Below are 20,235 nucleotides of genomic sequence, written 5' to 3'. Positions count from 1 at the left end.
AGATTAAAAAAAAAGCTAGCCTCTGGTTTAAGAAGTTTGGCAGTGAAGGAAAAGAAAAAAATTGTAACAGGAAGGACAACAGCGTTGGCAGAAAAAAAATGTTCGGTTCATTTTGTTTCAAGCAGAAGAGAAGGAATTCAATGAGAACAAAAACAAAAGATGCTAGACCATCTGACCCAGAAATTCTATTCCTAGGTATGTGCCCCCAAGGAAATTGAAAATATATGGCTATACAAATATCTGTACATGAATGTTCAAAGCAGCTTTGTTCAGAATAGCCAAAAAGTGGAAACCCAAATTTTCTATCAGTTGATGAACTGATGAACAAAATGTAGTATGCTCATACAATAGAGCATTATTTGGCCATAAAAAGGAATGAAACACTAATAGATGTTACAACATGGATGAACTTGAAAACATTAGGCTAAATGAAAAAAAAAAAAACATATAATTCCATTTATGGGAAATGTGCAGGCTGGCAAACATACAGAGATAGAAAATAGATTAGTGGTTGCTAAGGGGTGAGAGGCATGGAAGGGTTAGAGGTGACTGCTAAAGACTACAGGGTTTCTTTTAGAGGTGTTGAAAATGTTCTGAATTTGACTGTGGTGATGGTTGTACAATTCTGTGAATATACTAAAAGCTAATGAATTGTCCATTTTAAATGAGTGAGTTGTACAGTATTTGAATTATATTTCAATAAACAAATTACCAAAAAAATTTCTTTTGAGATTCTTTTCCTAATAAACCCTAATACCACTTTGCATATTTCTTTTTATTCTTTATCCACTCAGCAGTTATTTTCGAAATATATGTTATTTTATAAATCATCAAGTACATAACACTTGTTTCAAAGCTTTAATTTGAACTTGGAAAATTAACCTTACTTTTCCTTCTCGCTTTTCGGAACTTGACAGCAGCCAGATTTATTAAATTCATTCCATAGAGATTGTAGTCAATGAACAGCTGTAGGAGGTAGGGAATATGCGCTTCATGAGGCTGGTAAAATTTATTCATTATGGCTCCACTTTGCAAAAGTTCACATATCCTAAATTAGAAAAAAAAGTTACATCATAAAATTATGGTTCCTAAAATGTTAAGTGAAACATTACACTACTATAGAGAATGAAGCACATTATATTAGCACACAAATTTTTTATTTTAATTTTACTGAAACTTTGTATTTTATTAGAAATTAAAAGTTTAGGTCAAGTTTTAAAGTAAGCTGCACACTCAAAGAAAATGACAAAAAAACTACCTGGATGAAGAATATTTTGACTTCTAAAATGAACTTAATACTAATTATATTAAAAAAACAGAATGTCAAAAGTTTTTAAAATATGAGCTTTTCCTGGGGTGCCTGGCTGGCTCAGTTGGTGGAGCATGTGACTCTTAATCTCCGGGTTGTAAGTTTGAGCCCCACGTTGGGTGTAGAGATTACTTAAAAATAAAATTAAAAAAGAAAAAAAAGCTTTTCCTTTTAAAAATTGAGAAAAATATTTTATTATTTTTTTAATTTTTTTAAAAAAGATTTTATTTATTTATTTGACAGAGAGAGACACAGCGAGAGAGTGAACAGAAGCAGGGGGAGTTGGAGAGGGAGAAGCAGGCTTCCTGCCAAGCAGGGAGCCCGATGTGGGGCTCGATCCCAGGACCCTGGGATCATGACCTGAGCCGAAGGCAGACGCTTAATGACTGAGCCACCCAGGCGCCCCGAGAAAAGTATTTTAAAAGATTATTACAAATGTTCTGAAAAAGGATTTATGACTCAAACCCACTACTCAGAAATATTACCGTTTTAGTATTTTTCTTTTCTTGGGTTATTTTTCCTTCATGATGGGGAATACAAACAACAGGCAATTATAAAAAGTATAAGTGCTATACAAGGGAAGTATATGAAACATCTAGAAGGGATATTAGTAAGATAAAGGTACAGAAGTTGTTTCTGCAAAGCCTGCTTGAAGAGAAGTCTCTAAGCAGGAGATTAAGGATCAATTAAAGATACTTCTTCTCTGAAGAAAGGAAGAGTATTTCACACAAATAAAATTACACATGTGAAGGGTCACAAGAAAATGTGGCTTATCTGGGAACTGAAATCATTGAGTGAGGCTTAGTGACGGAGGCTGTGGTGAGTGTGTCTATGGGGGAATAGGCTAGAGAGATAATGAAAAGTCAGATCATACACAACCTATTAAGACATTCAAAGAGACGGCAGAATTTGCCTTTGAAGTGAGGAGCAGGAAAGAGAAATGACCAGGGTAGCTAGAAAATACAAAGGGCTAGAGATAGGAAGTGAGAAGGCTATTGTGGAAAAACTAAGATGATGGTGGCTTTAACAAAGATCATGGCAATCTGTTGATTCAGGAGACACAATGAATAAAATGGTCAGGCCTTGATGACTGACTAGATGTGGAGGGTATGGTATGGTAGAATAGGAGTTAAGGACAATGTCTAGATTTCTTGGTGGTGCCAGGTTTATTGAAATAGAAAGGACTGGAAGAAAACATGTTTCTTTGCAGATTTTTTTGGAGGGGGATTAATGATAAACTCAGTTTTAGACATACTGGGGTTTAGGTATTGGGGGTATTCAGGTAAGTTTCCATGAAAATACTGACAATAAATGACAATGAAAATGAGGACAAGAATAACTATTTACACAGCAGAGGCAGCTAACATATATTTAAGGACTATGTACTGGACATTGTGTTAGGTGTTTTAAATGCTTACTCTCAAGTAATCCTCACTATAAAGCTATGATACTATTATCCCCATTTTATAGAGAAACTGGGTCTTAGATTAAAAAGTTGTCCCAAATCATACAAATTAAAAGTGGAAAGCTAAAATTAAAATTTTCTCTGATTTGTGAGCCCTTAAATACATTGATCCAGAGCTCTGGAGGAAAATTTAGGCTACTGATATATACCTGGAAGTCAAATACATAAAGATTAACAAAAAGAAAAAACAAACCATGAGAGTAGATAAGGCTGTACAATGAGGAAAGAGTACAGAGAGAAAAGCTGAAAGCCTAAGACATAACCCCAAGAACAGCTGCAGATGTTAAAAGAGGAGCCAACCAAATGGCATAAATATGAATGATTGGACAGGTATAAGGAAAAACAGAGGAGGCTTATATCAAAGAAAGTGAACATGTGGGGTTATTTTAAAGCACTACAAGCACGGACATAAGGTCAAAAGTTAAGGACAAAAAGGTGTTAACTGGATTTAGCAACACAGAGGTCTGATTTTGACTCGCAGATCCTCTGAAAGGATCTAAAGAATCCCCAGTGCACAACTTTGACAACGACTTTTCTAGACTGATGGGTTCCATTTTCTCTATGAAGTAGGAGGCAAAGCCTTGGGAGGGACTTAACATTTGAGTAAAGAGGGTGGAGAAAGGTAAGAAGAAAATTAGAGAAAAGCAGAAATAAGGCAGGGCAGGGCCTAGGTGAAGTTGAAGACTATGAATTCACAGTGGCACCAATCTGCCGTGATTTTTTTGTATCCTATAGTAATCAGAAGCCAGAGTTTAGCAGAGAAAGAAAGTAAATAAATAGATTAACCTAGAACTGATGGTTCTACGTGGCAGACAAAGGAGTTGAGAAGTAAAGAACAGAATCTGAGCTGGAAAGGAAAGAAATTAATTGCAGGAGAAGGCTACACAGAATGGGGCAGTAGTAGTGAGGCAAGGGAGTTTAAAGTCTAAAAACAAGTAGAGTGGGAGTACCTCAGGGACAGACTTGAAAAGATTAAAAAAAAAAAAAACCACATAAAGGATCTTATTAGAGCCATGAGAAGGTTCTAAAACTGAATCATAGTGGTAAATTTACTAAATTTACTAAAAACAAACAAAAAAACCCACTGAACTGTATATAGTTAAAATGTGTGAATTTTGTGGTAAATTATCTCTCAAGAATTTGCAAAAAAAAAAAAAACACAGACTGTAGTCAGAAACCAAGATGTCTGCATTTAAAATCTCAGAGGTAGCTGTTGGTGGGAATGCAAGTTGGTACAGCCACTTTGGAAAACAGTGTGGAGGTTCCTCAAAAATTTAAAAATAGAGCTACCCTCTGACCCAGCAATTGCACTACTGGGTATTTACCCCAAAGACACAGATGTAGTGAAAAGAAGGGCCGTATGCACCCCAATGTTCATAGCAGCAATGTCCGCAATAGCCAAACTGTGGAAAAAGCCGAGATGCCCTGCAACAGATGAATGGATAGAGAAGATGTGGTCCATATATACAATGGAATATTACTCAGCCATCAGAAAAGATGAATACCCAACTTTTACATCAACATGGATGGGACTGGAGGAGATTATGCTAAGTGAAATAAGTCAAGCAGAGAAAGTCAATTATCATATGGTTTCACTTATTTGTGGAACATAAGGAATAACAAGGAGGACATTAGGAGAAGGAAGGGAAAAATGGGGGGGGGGAATTGGAGGGAGAGATGAACCATGAGAGACCATGGACCTGAGAAACAAACAGGGTTTTAGAGGGGAGGGGGGGAGGGGGATGGGTTAGCCTGGTGATGGGTATTAAGGAGGGCACGTACTGCATGGAGCACTGGGTGTTATACGAAAACAATGGATCGTGGATCACTACATCAAAAACTAATGATGTATTGTATGGTGACTAACATAATAAAATTTAAAAAAGAAAAAAAAAAAGAAAATCTCAGAGGTACGACAAATTCCAGGGTGTGGTGAGAGTAGGTAGTTTAAGAAGAATGGAAGTAAAGCTCACAGGAGATGAGCAAATAGAGATAGCAAGAGGCCAGTCTCCAAATGATATGTATAGTATTCATTTATTCTACACAAAGTTATTGACTACTGTGTGCCAGACACACATATTGTGAACATTGATGATTAAGCATCAAACACAGCAGAAAAAAATCTTTGCCTGTGGACTTATATTCTAGCAGAACATCAATTGTATGTGGAATTTTTTTAAAGATTTTTATTTATTTATTTGAGAGAGAGAGTGAGCACATGCCGGGGGAAGGGGCAGAGGGAGAGGGACAAGCGGACTCCCTGCTGAGCAGAGAGCCTGACACAGGGCTCGATCCCAGGACCCCAGGATCATGACCTGAGCTGAAGGCAGACGCTTAACTGACTGAGCCACCCAGGCGCCCCTGTATGTGGAAATTTGAAAAAGAGGATATGTGCGTATATGTATGTATACATGAAAAATAAAAGGACACACACCACACTCTTAAATCGCCTCTAGGGAAACAAGTTAAGAGCGAGGGTAAAGGTAAGTTGTACATTAACGTTTTCATATATACTATAGCCAACACAGCACCTATAATGTGCCAGGCACTGTTCTGAGCGACTTACAGATATTAACACATTTGATCATCAGAACAACGTGCACTAACATAAACCCTATTTACAGATGAGGAAGATAAGTAACAGATGGAGTAGAGCCAGATTTTGAATACAGGTAATCTCTCAATAAATCACGGAATTTCACATAGGCACTGTGATAAACTGACTATGTAACTTAAAGCAAACTTACTGGAAATAGTTTAATAAGTATTTGATTGCTATAGTCACAGGAAGAAAAACAGATCAGATGTATACTTCACGTAGAACTAGGCTATTTTTAAAGATGCATGCAAATTTTATCCATGGTTCCCCCTCTAGCACACCTGGGGATGAGAAAGAGTAAAAATGATTAAGTTTACTCTCACCACTGTGTGTGCAGGAGAGGGTAAGAATTCACAGTGATTGTTCTTTTGGACTCCATGGATATTAGAAAGTGTGACCAAGGGCAAGTGGTACAAGAAACATCACTGTTGGTTAAGTGCCTATTCTGAAAAATTATTTTGGTACCCTACATAACAGAAGCTGTTATGGGATAAGGGTAGGAGATTATAGAGAAAACTAGTTTTCACTGGTTACTTGGAGAAGGGACTGGGATTAAGGCAGTGATTCAGTGAAGCACTCAGTTGGCCTAATTCAGAATAAACCTTACATCCTTGGTAGCTGTGCCTCTCTTGGTGCCTAAAATCACTCTGGGGAAACATTCAATTTGTGTCTTACCAAAAGGTTACCTTTTGAAACCTAGTACTTACTAGCAGAGAGATCTTCTGAAAAAACAACAATCAGCACTTCTCCAAGGACACTTTTACCCTAGCTCGTCACCACACAGAGTGAAAACCCTTGTTGTGAGCCCCAGAGGATGACTGAAGTCTTCTTTATATGTGCCCTTCCTGCCATCAATAACTTAGGTTCCAGGATCATTGACAAAATAAGATAGACAGACTTACTGAGGCAAGGAAAAAACAAAACAAAACCAGAAACAAACAAAAAACCTGGGATATAAAATTTCACTAACATTAATAAAGAGTCAACAGAATTCTGAGTTCTCAGAAGCCCTTACACTCTGGACTCACTCTCATGTATTTCTTTTTGCTTTGAAACTAAAGAGCAAATTTCTCCTGGTATTGAACATTTGCTCTCGCTACTAAGATCCATCTCTCCTTATCTACTTCTACAAGCTCTCTAAACCTAAGACAGAAAAGAAACAGTAAGGAGCTTTATAAAGCAAGGTCCTTTCACTGTTAAAATATCCTTCCTAGAGGCCAAGCTATGGCTCTCTCTTTGCACATAAATATACATATTATGGTCTCTTTCTTTAATAATGCTACAAACTATATAATCCTTTCTTCTAGATTTTTTTTATTATTAAAATACTTAAGTGATAGTTATTCATATTTTTATTTTTCTTGTACCTTTTCACCATTGCAGGATTATAAAGATAGATCTTCATAAAGTGTCTTTCCTTCTCATGATAACCATAAAAAGGCCTGAAATAAAAGAAAAAGATATTTCAAATTATTTTCAGCATTCAGAGATGAAGTAATGCAACTTATTGCCCAAATTAGACCCAGGTGACTTAATTCAGTCTTATTTATATTTAATATTACCCAAAACCCCAAAAAACAAACAAAACCATTCAAAACCTTTCAATTAAACCTACAACAGGTTAATATATAAAATACTGAAATCTGGTTACTTCTTTTAAGAAGTTTAAAAATACAACTTTCAAAAACTAGGGACAAAAAGGAGTAGCAAACTATTTATACCTTAATTTCAATCATAATGACTCTATTAAAAAATGGCTCTTTTCTCTTTACTCTGACCATGTATGAAAAAAAACAGAGACCTTTCAAGCACCTTCTTCACCTATTTCCCATTTTTTCTGTCAAAAGCTATAGTTCTTCATTAACAAAGTCCTTTAACAGCATTCGTGTTACTTTCTTATTTGTCTCTCTGTATTATTAATTTTGCAAGTTCACTAGCCAGAGACAATTTACCTATATTATACATGCACATATACGTATGTGTGTGCATAATACACATCCAACTCAAACGAAGCCTATGAAAACTGTGTAGACAGGAACTTAAGAGATTGAGAAGACCATGGCCTTACTTAAGGACCCTAATTACGTTGAGGTTGGATTTTTCTCAAGGGCATTACCTGGAATGGGGAAAGGAAGAAGCAAAAATCGACATAGTAAAGAGAGAAATAAGTGTTCAGTGCAAGATGAAATAAGTTGGAATAGTATGTTACATCATTTCAGGAGGATCTGAAACTACACCAGTACCTCTGATATACAGACTACCATAATCATTTTTTTTCTTAAGTATGCTCCATGCCCAACATGGGGCTTGAACTCACAACCCTGAGATCAAGAATTACATGCTCTATCGATTGAGCCAGCCAGGTGCCCCCCAGACTATCACTTTCAAAGATGATATAATTAGAAATAATATATAAACAAGTATGAATCTGCATACAAAATAAAAAGTTTTGTATCTCCCTAGAGTTTATCTGTAAATAAGTGGTTGGTTAAATCTTTTAGGTGGGTAAACTCATTCACTTTCATTTAAAAAAATACTGTCCCTTTATAATGGGCACTAGATAGAACGTATCCTCATTAGGACACCATTTCCATCATGTCTGACAGTACAGTGGACATCAAATACAGGAGTAATTTGGCAGCAGAGTCATTATTTGGAGTATAAACTTTTTTTCCCCTTAGCTACTTTAAGCTTTTAGGTCAGAGCCATCTATATGATTGTTGTAAAGCAACTTCTATTAAAAAAAAAAAAAAATCCAACTATTTACCAAGGCCTAAAAGGTTCTTTATCTTGTCCTTGCCCCTCACTCCAATCTTGTGTCATACTACTCTTCCTTTTGCCATCCTAAACATTTTAGTCCCTCTAACTTACTCCACGCTCAAGTAACTTGCCATTCTCTCTGCGTGGAAAGCTTGTTCTGAACTCTGGCATGGTTTGCTGTCAATCTTCATTCAGGTTTCCACTTAGACTCACTTCCTCATAAAAGCCTTCTCTGACCATCACTCGTTATCCCTTACCCTTCTTTACTCTTTTTTTTTCCCCCGGCCCACCCTACTTTTTTTAATAACACTTAACTACTTTCTGTCTACTTTTCCACCATTTACCCCATTTTTGCTGCCATGAAACAAAGACATATTACATGAACGATTTCATTCTCTCTCACTGGCAAAATTCAACTATTTATTCCTCCTGCTATGGTATTCTTCATGTAGATAAATACAGCTCTCTATCTGGAGACATGAATTATTTTTAGCCAGATAAACTGGGAAAAAAATTAAATTTGCAGTGCAGTACATGTTTGCTTTGCTTTGTTTTGGTTTTGTTAACAATCTTTAGGGTTTTACAATTAGAACTTCATAAATTTCAAAAAGTGAATATAAGTTAAGACTATCAAACCTCTAAAATTCTTTATAAATCTAGGATTCTGTTTTCACCATCTACTGCCCCAAAATATAGCCTGGAAATTCTATAAATTCCGTTTTCTGCTTCTGTATAATCTAACTGGCAACGCTTACTTCCTGCTGTTGGCTTCAGTTGATTTTACCAAAAGAATTCCTCAACAGGGAGATCCTTTGGATGGAAGAAAGCAGAATGGAACAGAGTTTGAGTAGATATTTTATGCTTAAAAAATTATATCTTATCATTGCTTTTTTTTTTAATTCTTATGTTAATCCCCATACATTACATCATTAATTTTAGATGAAGTGTTCCATGATTCATTGTTTGTGCATAACACCCAGTGCTCCATGCAGAATGTGCCCTCCTCAATACCCACCACCAGGCTAACCCATCCTCCCACCCCCCTCCCCTCTAGAACCCTGTTTGTTTTTCAGAGTCCATCGTCTCTCATGGTTTGTCTACCCCTCCGATTTCCCCCGCTTCATTCTTCCCCTCCCGCTACCTTCTTCTTCTTTTTTTTTTTTCTTAACATATATTGCATTATTTGTTTCAGAGGTACAGTTGCTTTTTAACATAACAGTAAGAAGGAAAATGAAAATGGATAGCAAAAGATCTCAATTAACTTAGATGGATTAAGAATCTCTTTATAGGGGGCGCCTGGGTGGCTCAGTGGTTAAGCGTCTGCCTTTGGCTCGGGTCATGATCCCAGGGTCCTGGGATCGAGCCCCGCACTGGGCTTCCTGCTCCGCAGGGAGCCTGCTTCTCCCTCTCCCACTCCCCCTGCTTGTGTTCCCTCTCTCTGTATCTCTATCAAATAAATAAATAAAATCTTAAAAAAAAAAAAAAAAAAAAAGAATCTCTTTATAGGATATTTTCTAGAATCATGGCAGCTAAGTGGCAAGGAATTCCAGAAATGAGCCTAAGGTCATAATTGTATCTCTTGACCTAACCTCATGATAATGCATTATCTAAAAAGACTGGAATTAAACATGTACAAATTTTAACTTGGTAGCTATGTGCAACCTTGTCTAAAGAAGTAGGAAAAAATGAAGGACTAAAATAATCATAGAAGCTAACATGTATGGTAAGAAAAAGGGGATCCAGGTTAGGGGAAAAAATAGGATAAGAGGAAAAAGAGAATGGCAGCCATAAAACAGCTCATCTTTTGCCTCAGGTATTCAGATTCCTAAAAACATGACGATACCTTTAAGAAAATACCCATTAAAAATACAGAAAAGGGGGCGCCTGGGTGGCTCAGTCGTTAAACATCTGCCTTCGGCTCAGGTCATGATCCCAGGGTCCTGGGATCGAGACCCGCATCGGGTTCCCTGCTCAGCGGGGAGCCTGCTTCTCCCTCTCCCACTCCCCCTGCTTGTGTTCCCTCTCTCACTGTGTCTCTGTCAAATAAAAAAAATCTTTAAAAAATAAAAATAAAAAATAAAAATACAGAAAAGACTGGTGAGTGGGGCGCCTGGCTGGCTCAGTTGGTGGAGCATGTGACTCTTGATCTCAGGGTAGTGAGTTCAAGCCCCATGTTGGGGAAAGAGCTTACTTAAAAAGAATAAAGACTGGTAACTATTCATTTTACTAGGCTGTTTGGAAATTAAACTTTGAAATGAGAATATGTATAGGAAAGTTCTTAGAAACTATTAAACATAAAAAAATTAGAATATAAAGCTGATAATTATCTTTAACCTATGGTTACAATCACAGGACATGTGTGAACTTCTACCTCATTCATTTATGCAACCAAATAGTTGCTGAGCCATATTTACTAAGTGCCCAACACCACACAAAGTGCTAAGGATATAATGGTGGAAAGACAAACATGGTCCTTTTTCTTGTGGAGCTAACATGCTGGTGGGAGAAATACATAAAAATTAAGTAAACAAATAATTAAAATAATTGCCAAGTATACTGCTGAAGGAAACAAAGAATGAGCAGAGATACAGAATAACAATAATGACAACCTATTTTAAGTAGGGAAGTCAGAGAAAACTTCTCTGGAGAGGTGAAGGATTTGAAGGACTGGAGAAGGGCAGAGCACTCAAGGAAAGCAAACTACATGTACGAAGCTGGGAAAGAGCTCAGCACATCAGAGGAACCGAAAGAAGACCCATGTAAAATTTCTATACAGAGCATAGTGAACAAAATTACAGAGGTAGGCAGGGGTCAGATCACACAGGCTGTGGTTAGAAGCTTAAATTCATTCCAAGAACAATATTAAGCCATTCAAGGATTTTAAATGATTTTAAGAAGACCCAATGTATATTATAAGAAGAGTACTTTTGTGGCTCTGGAGCAAGATAAAAATAGAAAGAAATTTGATTAAAAAGATACTGTGATGGTCCAGAGGAAAGTCTACATTAAGGTGTAAGTAGTAGAGAGACTTAAGATAGATTTCATATAAACATATCAAACTCAAAATGTTCTAGTATGAGCTCCAAATCTTTCCTGCCAGCCTGCTCTACCTGCACCTTCCATCCTTTTAGCAGCATGGACTCAATTTTTTTTTTTTTTAAGATTTTATTTATTTATTTGACAGAGAGAGAGGGAACACAAATAGGGGGAGTGGGAGAGGGAGAAGCAGGCTTTCCGCGGAGCAGGGAGCCCGATGTGGGGCCCGATCCCACAACCCTGGGATCATGACCTGAGCCGAAGGCAGAAGCCTAATGACTGAGCCATCCAGGCGCCCTGGACTCAAATTTTTATAGTCATCTTTGACTCCTGTCACAACCTTCATCCAATCAGACAGCAAAGCTTATTGACTCAAACCTCAGGATAGATCCAGAAGCTGACCACGTCTCACTGCTCCCATTACTACCCAAATGCAAGTTACCATATTTTCTCATCTCACCCAGATTAATGAAACAGAGTCCTAATGCTCTCCCCTGCTTCTGCCCTTATCCCCCAATGGTCTTACTTTTCACAGAATTGCTAAAGTAATCCTTTCAAGTTTAAGTGAGATCATGGCTACTCAAATTTCTGCAATAGCTCAGAGTAAAAGTCAGAGTCCTCAGAACAACCCACTGCAGTGGTTCTCAAACTTTAGTGTGCATCAGAATCATTACAAAGGCTTATTAAAACACAAATTGCTGGGCCCCACCACCAGAGTTCTGATTCATTAAGTCTAGGGTGTGACCCAAGAAAACTAAATAAGTTCCTAAGTATGTTGACCTGATTCCTCTGAGAAATAGATGCCAGTATGTGCAGGAAATTTATCAGGGGAAACACCTGTGAGAGAAAATGAGGAGGGACCCAGGAGAGACTGGGATAGCGACCAAACTTAGATACACATCTGATCCCATGTGAAAGAGAGAGGGACAGAGGGAAGATCAGTAGAAATGTCTTCTATTGTAGTGTAATTTTAATCAAAGTGCAGAAAGGCTTTCAGAGAGTTCTCAAGTGTCTCCCAGGAACAGGTCTGCCTTAGTATCCTTACCAGGCTTAGCCACTGGCTAGAAGTAGCCTATGGAAAGCAGCTTCAGTTCATATGGAATGATAGACTTCAGGGTGGTGGTGGGGCCATTGTTCAATTATGCTCCCTGTATTTGGAGATGTGATACGTGCATTCTCATAATTGTCAAATCGGGTAAAGCTTATGTTGGTGATCCTGGAAACCATACTTTAAAAACCACTGGCCAACATGATCTCCATCCATTCATATCTCTCTAACCTCATTTTGTCCTACTCTCTTTTTCCTCCATTCTAGTCACCTCCATGTTATTCCTACTCCCTCACCATCAAGTCTTTGCTCAAATGTCATTTACCTTGTCAATGACACCTTCCCTGATTACCCTATATAAAACTGCCACCAGTCCACTTCCCTACCCTATACTATAGTGATCCGTCATACCCTGCTCTACATCTTTGCTCCATAGCACTATCATCTAATAAATAAATAAATTTATTTTATGTCATATCTATTGGTTATTTTCACTTTCCCACTACTAGAATGTAACCTCCATGGGGGCAGGGATCTTTGTTTTGTTCACCAATATATCCCAAGCACCTAGGATTGTGCCTAGCACATGGAAGGTGCTCAATAAATATATATTTATATAAAAAATAAATTACATGAATTTCTACAGTTCTAAGATGTGGAGAAATGGAAAAGGTTAAACCATCTATCTTTCACTGCAATAAAAATTTACTTTAAAAATTACAGCATAAAATTTGCCTTACTTACATTAGATTAGAAGTAAAAAAAAAAAATAAACAGTATCTTTGAATCAGATAGGTTTTCTTTACTTGGAATGGTACTAGATATACAGATAAAGAAATTTAAAAAGTTAACACATACTTACATTCCTGATACTAATGACACTTTGAACACGTGCTGAGCAGTGGAAGATGGATTGCCTAAAGCCACATTAAGTGCTCTGTCGATACTGAATGCCATCTGAGAAAGATAGCTTTCTGGTTGCTGTCCATAACCATCGTATGGCACATAGAGGTAAGGAAAGATGCCATGCAGATGAAGACATGTCTTCTGACCTAAAATATAATACATCATAAAGTTTAGTCTTGAGGTGCATTTTAAAATTTTAACATTACAAAGATCAGAATGCAAATCATTTAAATGTTCTAATGATAACACAGCTTATCTAGGATAAGAGTTGAAGAAAATTAACCCATAATTAAAGCCACCCATATTAACTACATTTCACAACAGAACATTTAGAAGCATTTTATAAACATAAGCATTATAGTATGATTGAAATAGTAGTTTTGGTGAAAATATGTTTGAATATTTTACCCTCACAATCTCACTGGTTTTGTATACTTCACTGAATTGCCCTCTAATAATATCACTTAGCACAGTATTACGAATCTTACAAAAACTCACTGAAAGTTTATTAAATAAATCAATGCATGTCTGTCTTGGCATAAAGGTTTTCAAACAAGAGAATTCCCTGAGACAGAGACTGCTCTGGGAGAAAGGAGAGGGTAAAAGCAGTTCCAGTATGTGGAATTTTGCTATAAGGGTATGGAGTGGGGTTTTGGGAAGGGTAAAAATGAAATTTTGCTATTAGGAAAAACAAAACAGAAAAGAAAACAACCAAAAAAGACAAAAACAAAGCAAAAGAAAACCTCTACAGATCATATGTCCATAATGGACCTCTAGATATCTAAACTGCACATTTGGGGGCGCCTGGGTGGCTCAGTTGGTTAAGCGACTGCCTTCGGCTCAGGTCATGATCCTGGAGTCCCGGGATCGAGTCCCGCATCGGGCTCCCTGCTCGGCAGGGAGTCTGCTTCTCCCTCTGACCCTCCTCCCTCTCATGCTCTCTGTATCTCATTCTCTCTGTCTCAAATAAATAAATAAAATCTTAAAAAAAAAATAAAATAAAATAAATTGCACATTTGGTGGAATGGGACGGGGGGAGACACAATGAGAGGTGAAAAAACAAGCATGCACACTTCCCAGGAAGCCGTTCTATCTGGCAAGGTGCAAAAGGGTTAAATGGTGCTGACCCGCCAACAGACAATCAGGTACTGCTATGACAAAGAAAGTAATATGAGTAAGAACCCACAAAAGAAGTGCCACAGAAACAGTAATGTATCCATGACAAGGTTAAGTAACAACAGCAGCAACAAAAAACAGATGCACCATTACTCTCATGAATCTGGCAGGCTGTACAGAAGTGGTTCCTGTCCTCAGAGCACTGTCCCTAGTTCCCCTTAGGTACATGCCATTTGTCTACTTCAAACAAGGAGAACGGCAGTGATGGAAGAACATATCCATTTTTCTCATGCTGTCACTATCACTGTACTGCCCTGCCCACACAATCCTTAGGCTTCTTCCCCATCCCTTATTCCACTCTGCTTCACTGGGCTTTTTTTCTTTTTTGGTAGGAAGGTAACTGTTTGCTTATTAGTTCCTATTTAAATTTAGAATGATTTATATAAAATACACAGAAAATAGTTCTATGTTCTGTTGATATCTTGTATTTCACACTCTATAGTGAATAACATCAGTTTATCTTATTTTTAAGGTATAGCTATAACAGAATTAGCAAATAAATCTGGAACAGTTATCACAAACAGTATAGCAAAATTGGGATAGACCAATCACACAACGGAATAAGATCTATACCCTCTCAAGTTCAGTATTCTGATTTCAACTACCAACTTTCACACTTCTGAAGAACTATAAATTGTGCTGCTGTTAGACCAGTTTCTATTTTTAGCAGCAGTTATGTTGCTTAATTTCAAAGGAATGGGAAAAAAAAAAAACCCTTTCACCAAAAGCAAATTCTTTGATTATTTCGTTTCATTCCAAACATGGCACTATCTGCCAAATACTGCTATTTCTTAATTCTTCAAATAGAAAAAAAAAAAAATTGTAATGATGAGTCTTAAAATTATATTTAATTAATTTACTGATGATCTACTTGAATGCTTTTTAAACATCTCATGAAAAATGTTATATCCATTACCACTCAGGACATAAACCACAATTTGGTTAAGAGCAAGTGGCATGCTAAACCAGAGGGCAAGGAAAGTGGGGAGACAGAGAAGTACCCTCTTTTAAGTCGACAAATAAATCTAAGACCAGTGATTAGAGAAGTAGTGTAATAGTGGGGCGCCTGGGTGGTGCAGTCAGTTGAGCATCGACTCTTGCTTTCAGCTCAGGTCATGATCTCAGGGTCATGAGATCCAGCCTGGAGTCGGGCTCCACACTCAATGCAGAGTCTGCTTAAGACTCTCTTTGTCCCTTACCCCTGTGCATTCTTTCTCTCAAATAAATAAATAAATCTTAAAAAAAAAAAACAAGAATTAGTGTAACAGTATATTTTATAAGCAATTCTCTAAGTTCCTAAGATATTAATTTTACATTCCATATATCTCAATAATGGAAATTTGGATAAATTTTACAAGAAATAATCATAAAATCTGATTTCTACTAAGTTTCTTTATAGGGAGGGTGTTCAAAGTTCACTGAATTTTTTAAAAATCCCCACTTTTCACATCTCCTGTGAAGCAGGGGCCAAAGGCATTATCTTTCTGTTTCATAGGCTTTAAAACTACAATAATTTGTGGTGTATGACTGAGGAAAAAAGCAGAAACGATTTATTCAGCAGGCACTGAACTAAGTGCTTTACGTATATTCATTTCTAAAACATTTAAAAACCTTGCAAATATCACAAAGGTTAACTTTCCCAAATCACATACCTACTAGGTAATTGAATCAAAATTTAAAAGCAGATCAATAAAATCTAAAAATCAATGCTCTTTTCATTTAATCTTGCTGGTTCAATTTTTTTAAAAGTGAGTGTTGGTTTCCTTAATTCTTAAACTCCTCAGTTTTTATTTTGTAATGTAAATGCCTGTTTTCTTACCTGACTCTCTCATTTGAAAATTCTTTGGAGCTAGTGCTGTGTTTGAATGATCATAATATCCTCAGGACCCAGCACAAAGCACATAATATGTGCTTAATAAATATTTAGTAAATGAACAAACTCTCAGCAAAATAGAGTAACTGCTTAAGGAGAAAGGAATGGTGTAAAAGCCTTGAGTATCTGAAAAAACAAATCTATGAAAACAGAGGGACTTTGATACAACTAAGGATTACAGAGTTATAGGGGGACATAGGTGTTGGGAAGAGTCCCCAGCTTACTGCACTTTCCTTTCCTGAATAACCCAAAGTCCCATGCAAAGCCGCAGTCACTACATCAACACAGATGTACCTTCCTCTCGTTCTCCAGCAGCTAGGGATGGCTCAGTGCCTTACCACCTTTCCTCAAGAACAACCTCCTGAAGAACACAACACAAGAATTTTTGACATTGCACTTAACGGCTTTAATACAGAATGAGTATCACAGAAAAGAAAATGATGAGAAACAAGATAAAATGAGAAACTCAAAAAGTTAAACTAGGAATAAGAAATGTGTAAAAATCAATGTGAGATTCCATTTCTTTTTGGCAACAGGTCTTTTATTATTGTAAAATTTGTAGTTCTGTAATAGCACTGCTTTATCTTGACAAGATACAGACCACTTCTATAGACTTCTCTCCATCAGCTCTACCCCACACAAATGTGTGGGGCCACACATATGTAAAGTCCCCTGAAGATAAGCTATTCTGCTCCATCCCCATCAGTTAGGATACAGCTGTGAGAAAACACCTAAAGTCAGTGGCTTAAGCATTCGATTAATGGTTTCTCTCTCATAAGTCCAGAGCTAGGTAGCTGGTACTGCACATTCAGGCTTTTGCAACATCTAGTTAGTTGCCTAGTGAAGAATTTGTGACTTCAATCCAGAGGCTTTTTCACTACACTCCAAAAAGCTCCACACACAGGATTCTTTTAAGAATGTTTTTATAAAATTAGTGAAAGCTATGCTATTTTGAAACCTTGCTAAATGATTTGGGATTCTTAAAAGGTTTAGAATATTAAGCTATGTCTAAGTAACATGTGGATCCAAAGAAAGCAAGCAACTGGCATTCTTTATGTCCCTAATTTCTCAATGTCCCCTCTTATTGTCATGTCAAACTGAATTAAGGCAGCAAACTTAGCAGGAATAAAGACTGTTGTTGGGAGAATAAGCCTACACACACAGGTTTCAAAAATTTTTAAGAGTTTGGGCTTTCCAATTTGACTGATGTTGCCTAATTCAGAAACTGCAATAAAGTTGTTTCAGGAAAGCTCCACAGAAACTTGTCATAGCATAACTGCTGGCTTTTAAAGACACCATGACAAAACTGTGTGGAGGTGGCTACTTTCCAACTCCGTGTAAGTAGGGCTTGTATAACTAAGGTAGGTGCCTCTGTAACAGCCAGTACTTGGATACTGTGAGTCTAATCTTTTATAGAATTTAGATGTACACTAAACTTTAAATCCTCTGTATTCCAACATTTCTTATGTCATTTTCCCACATTTTCTTCTGCATTTTAAGGGCCTAGGTTTGGTCTCTTAATTAAATCGTGCATCTAAAGTCTTATTAGTTTATCCATAGAAAAATTACCTATATTTTTTGTAGATATATTTTTGATAAACAGAAACACTAACAAGTACCATTCCTCTAATTCTGAGGTCTGCAAATCTTTTTCTGTAAAGTAGCAGATAGTAAATATTTTAGACTTTACAGGCCATACTGTGTCTGATACAACTACTTAACTCTGCTGCTGTAGCCTGAAAACAGCCATAGACAATACATAAGTGAATAGGCATGGCTGTGCTGTTCCAGTAAGATTTCATTTATGAAAACAGGCAGTGGGAAGGATTTGGTCCCTGGATAGTAGTTTGCCAATCCCTGCTCTAACCGATTAGACTTCATCATCTAGAACAGAAAAGCTTAATGTCTTCTTTTTTCTTTTATTTTTAAAATAAGCTGACTGGTCACCAAAATCAAAATCATGCTGGCCTAAGAGTATCTTAGGAGACTGAATAAGAAATGCGTATTTTGAAACTTGTAACCCTATCTCCCAAATCTCAAATCTTGTGTATATCTTCAATATACACAAGATTTTAAATAAAACTCTACAGAGCTATCAAATAGAAAAACTTAGCATGTGAACAGGAAAATGTGTATTTATGGAATTTTTCGTATTTTCTTCTTAGAATATCTTTTTAAGTTTTATATCACTATCATTACCTCAATCTGTATCCCTCCAAGCAAAGTCTTTCTTTGCTTCTCTCTAAAGTTTTACTTTCCTTCCCCATTCCCACAAAACCACAAAATGAACCAAGCAAAACTGTTATATCATCTATTATCATCTAAGAAAAAAACAAGAATGTACATGAAGATTTAGATATCAAGATGCTGAGACAGTATTACCAATAGTTTAAAAAAACTGAAGATATTATAAATTTCCAAAAGTAGGAGATTAATTATGATATATCTACGTCATGTCTATGGCTCTCATACCAATTCTGCTTACTGCCTGTTTTTGTAAATACAAATTTATTATAACACACCACATCCATTTGGAATGGTCTATTGCTGCTCTGTTACTGGCAGAGTTGAGTAGCTACAACAGAGACCTTCTAGCCCCCAAAATCTAAAATACATACCAAATGGCCCTTTACAGAAAGTTTCCAACCTCAGCATCAGATGGTGTTGAAGTATATTTCCTGGCATGAAGAGATGTTCATGATATACTTATTTCAGGTGATATTCAGGTTTATTTCAATTATAAAAATATATAACACATTGAGATAATGATTTATTTTTTTTTTTGCTTATATATTTTCTAAATATTATATAATTTCTGTAAGAGAAAGGCAGGAAGAAGTCATCTACTTCTAAATGACGCAGAAATTCAAACAAATAAAAAAACCACCATCAGGTGCCTGGGTGGCTCAGTCGGTTAAGCATCTGCCTTCGGCTCAGGTCGTGATTCCAGGGTCCTGGGATCGAGTCCCATGTCGGGCTCCCTGCTCTGTGGGGAGCCTGCTTCGCCCTCTCCTTCTGCCTCTCTCTCATGAATAAGTAAGATCTTAAAAAAAAAACAAAGCAAAACACCACCACCAACAACAAAAAACTAAGTATAATAATTAACTTTACAAAGGGCGTATGTATCTAACTTTCTGCTAAACAGTCCTCTTCATTTTCTCCTTTATAAATAATTCTTTGGGGTTTCACATTTATTCATGCCATTTTATTTCTTCAACTAAAGTATACATGACTTTATTTAGAATCATTGGCTTTGGGGCACTGGGTTGGCTCAGTTGGTTGAGCATCTGACTCTTGATTTTGGCTCAGGTCATGATCTCAGGGTCATGGGATTGAGCCTTGCATTGGGCTCCATGCTCAGCATGGAGTCTGCTTGTCCCTCTCCCTCTGCTCCTCCCTTCACTCTTTCTGTCTCAAATAAATAAATACATACATAAATAGAATCTTTTAAAAAAAATCATTGGCTTTAAGTTATTAATCCCACATTACTAAGAGAACTATATCCCTCAAGCACCAGATGTTTCAAAGGTCTATTTATAGATTTGTCTAGTATATCTTTGTATTTCCAGTGCTAAACACAATTGGCTTTTTCACTCATAAATGTAGGCATAACTTCTACAGTCTTCAAATACTTTGTGAAAGTCCAGCATTAGGTGTTAGACCATATGCTGCTCATAATCACAGTCTCTGAACTTATGAACTTTTTACTCTACTTAGAAATAAAGATGAGTCAATAGGCAATTACAGTATGGCAATTTTATACCCAAAAGTATCTAACTCAGCTTTGTGAGAATATTGAAAGGCTTCCCAGAGGAAGCAACAGAAGAGCAAAGAGAGAATGTTGTGGTATATACAAAAATCTGAAAGCAAATGAGAATATGCATGGTCTGGGAACAGGAAAAATGTAGTCAGGAAGGAGCAAAGAGTGCAATGGAGAGAAAGGTAAAGCGTGCATGTGTGAGTGTGTCGATTCTGTGATCTGTGTGGATTTGCATTTTATAAAGTTCCCTTGTGGGCCCACTGTGGGAGAAGCTAGGGACAGAGCTTTAATAGGAAAATATGT

At 36.9% G+C, this 20,235-nt stretch overlaps 1 protein-coding gene across 1 annotated transcript in view; it reads right to left on the bottom strand.

Moving 5' to 3' along the window:
• The window catches only part of REV3L (REV3 like, DNA directed polymerase zeta catalytic subunit), a 175,534-nt gene that overhangs the window by 110,214 nt on the left and 45,085 nt on the right, over nt 1-20,235 (bottom strand). Inside the window, exons 2-4 of the mRNA XM_021693690.1 lie at nt 13,080-13,269; nt 6,741-6,815; nt 888-1,048 (exon numbers count right to left, since the gene is read on the bottom strand). Coding sequence (XP_021549365.1) covers nt 888-1,048; nt 6,741-6,815; nt 13,080-13,269 — 426 coding nt within the window. The remainder of the gene's footprint in view (nt 1-887; nt 1,049-6,740; nt 6,816-13,079; nt 13,270-20,235) is intronic.

The sequence above is a fragment of the Neomonachus schauinslandi genome, chromosome 8, assembly GCF_002201575.2.
Source record: "Neomonachus schauinslandi chromosome 8, ASM220157v2, whole genome shotgun sequence".
NCBI classification, from domain to species: Eukaryota; Metazoa; Chordata; class Mammalia; order Carnivora; family Phocidae; genus Neomonachus; species Neomonachus schauinslandi.
Note: the sequence above shows the minus strand (reverse complement) of the source record. Positions and strands in the feature narration are given on the sequence as shown.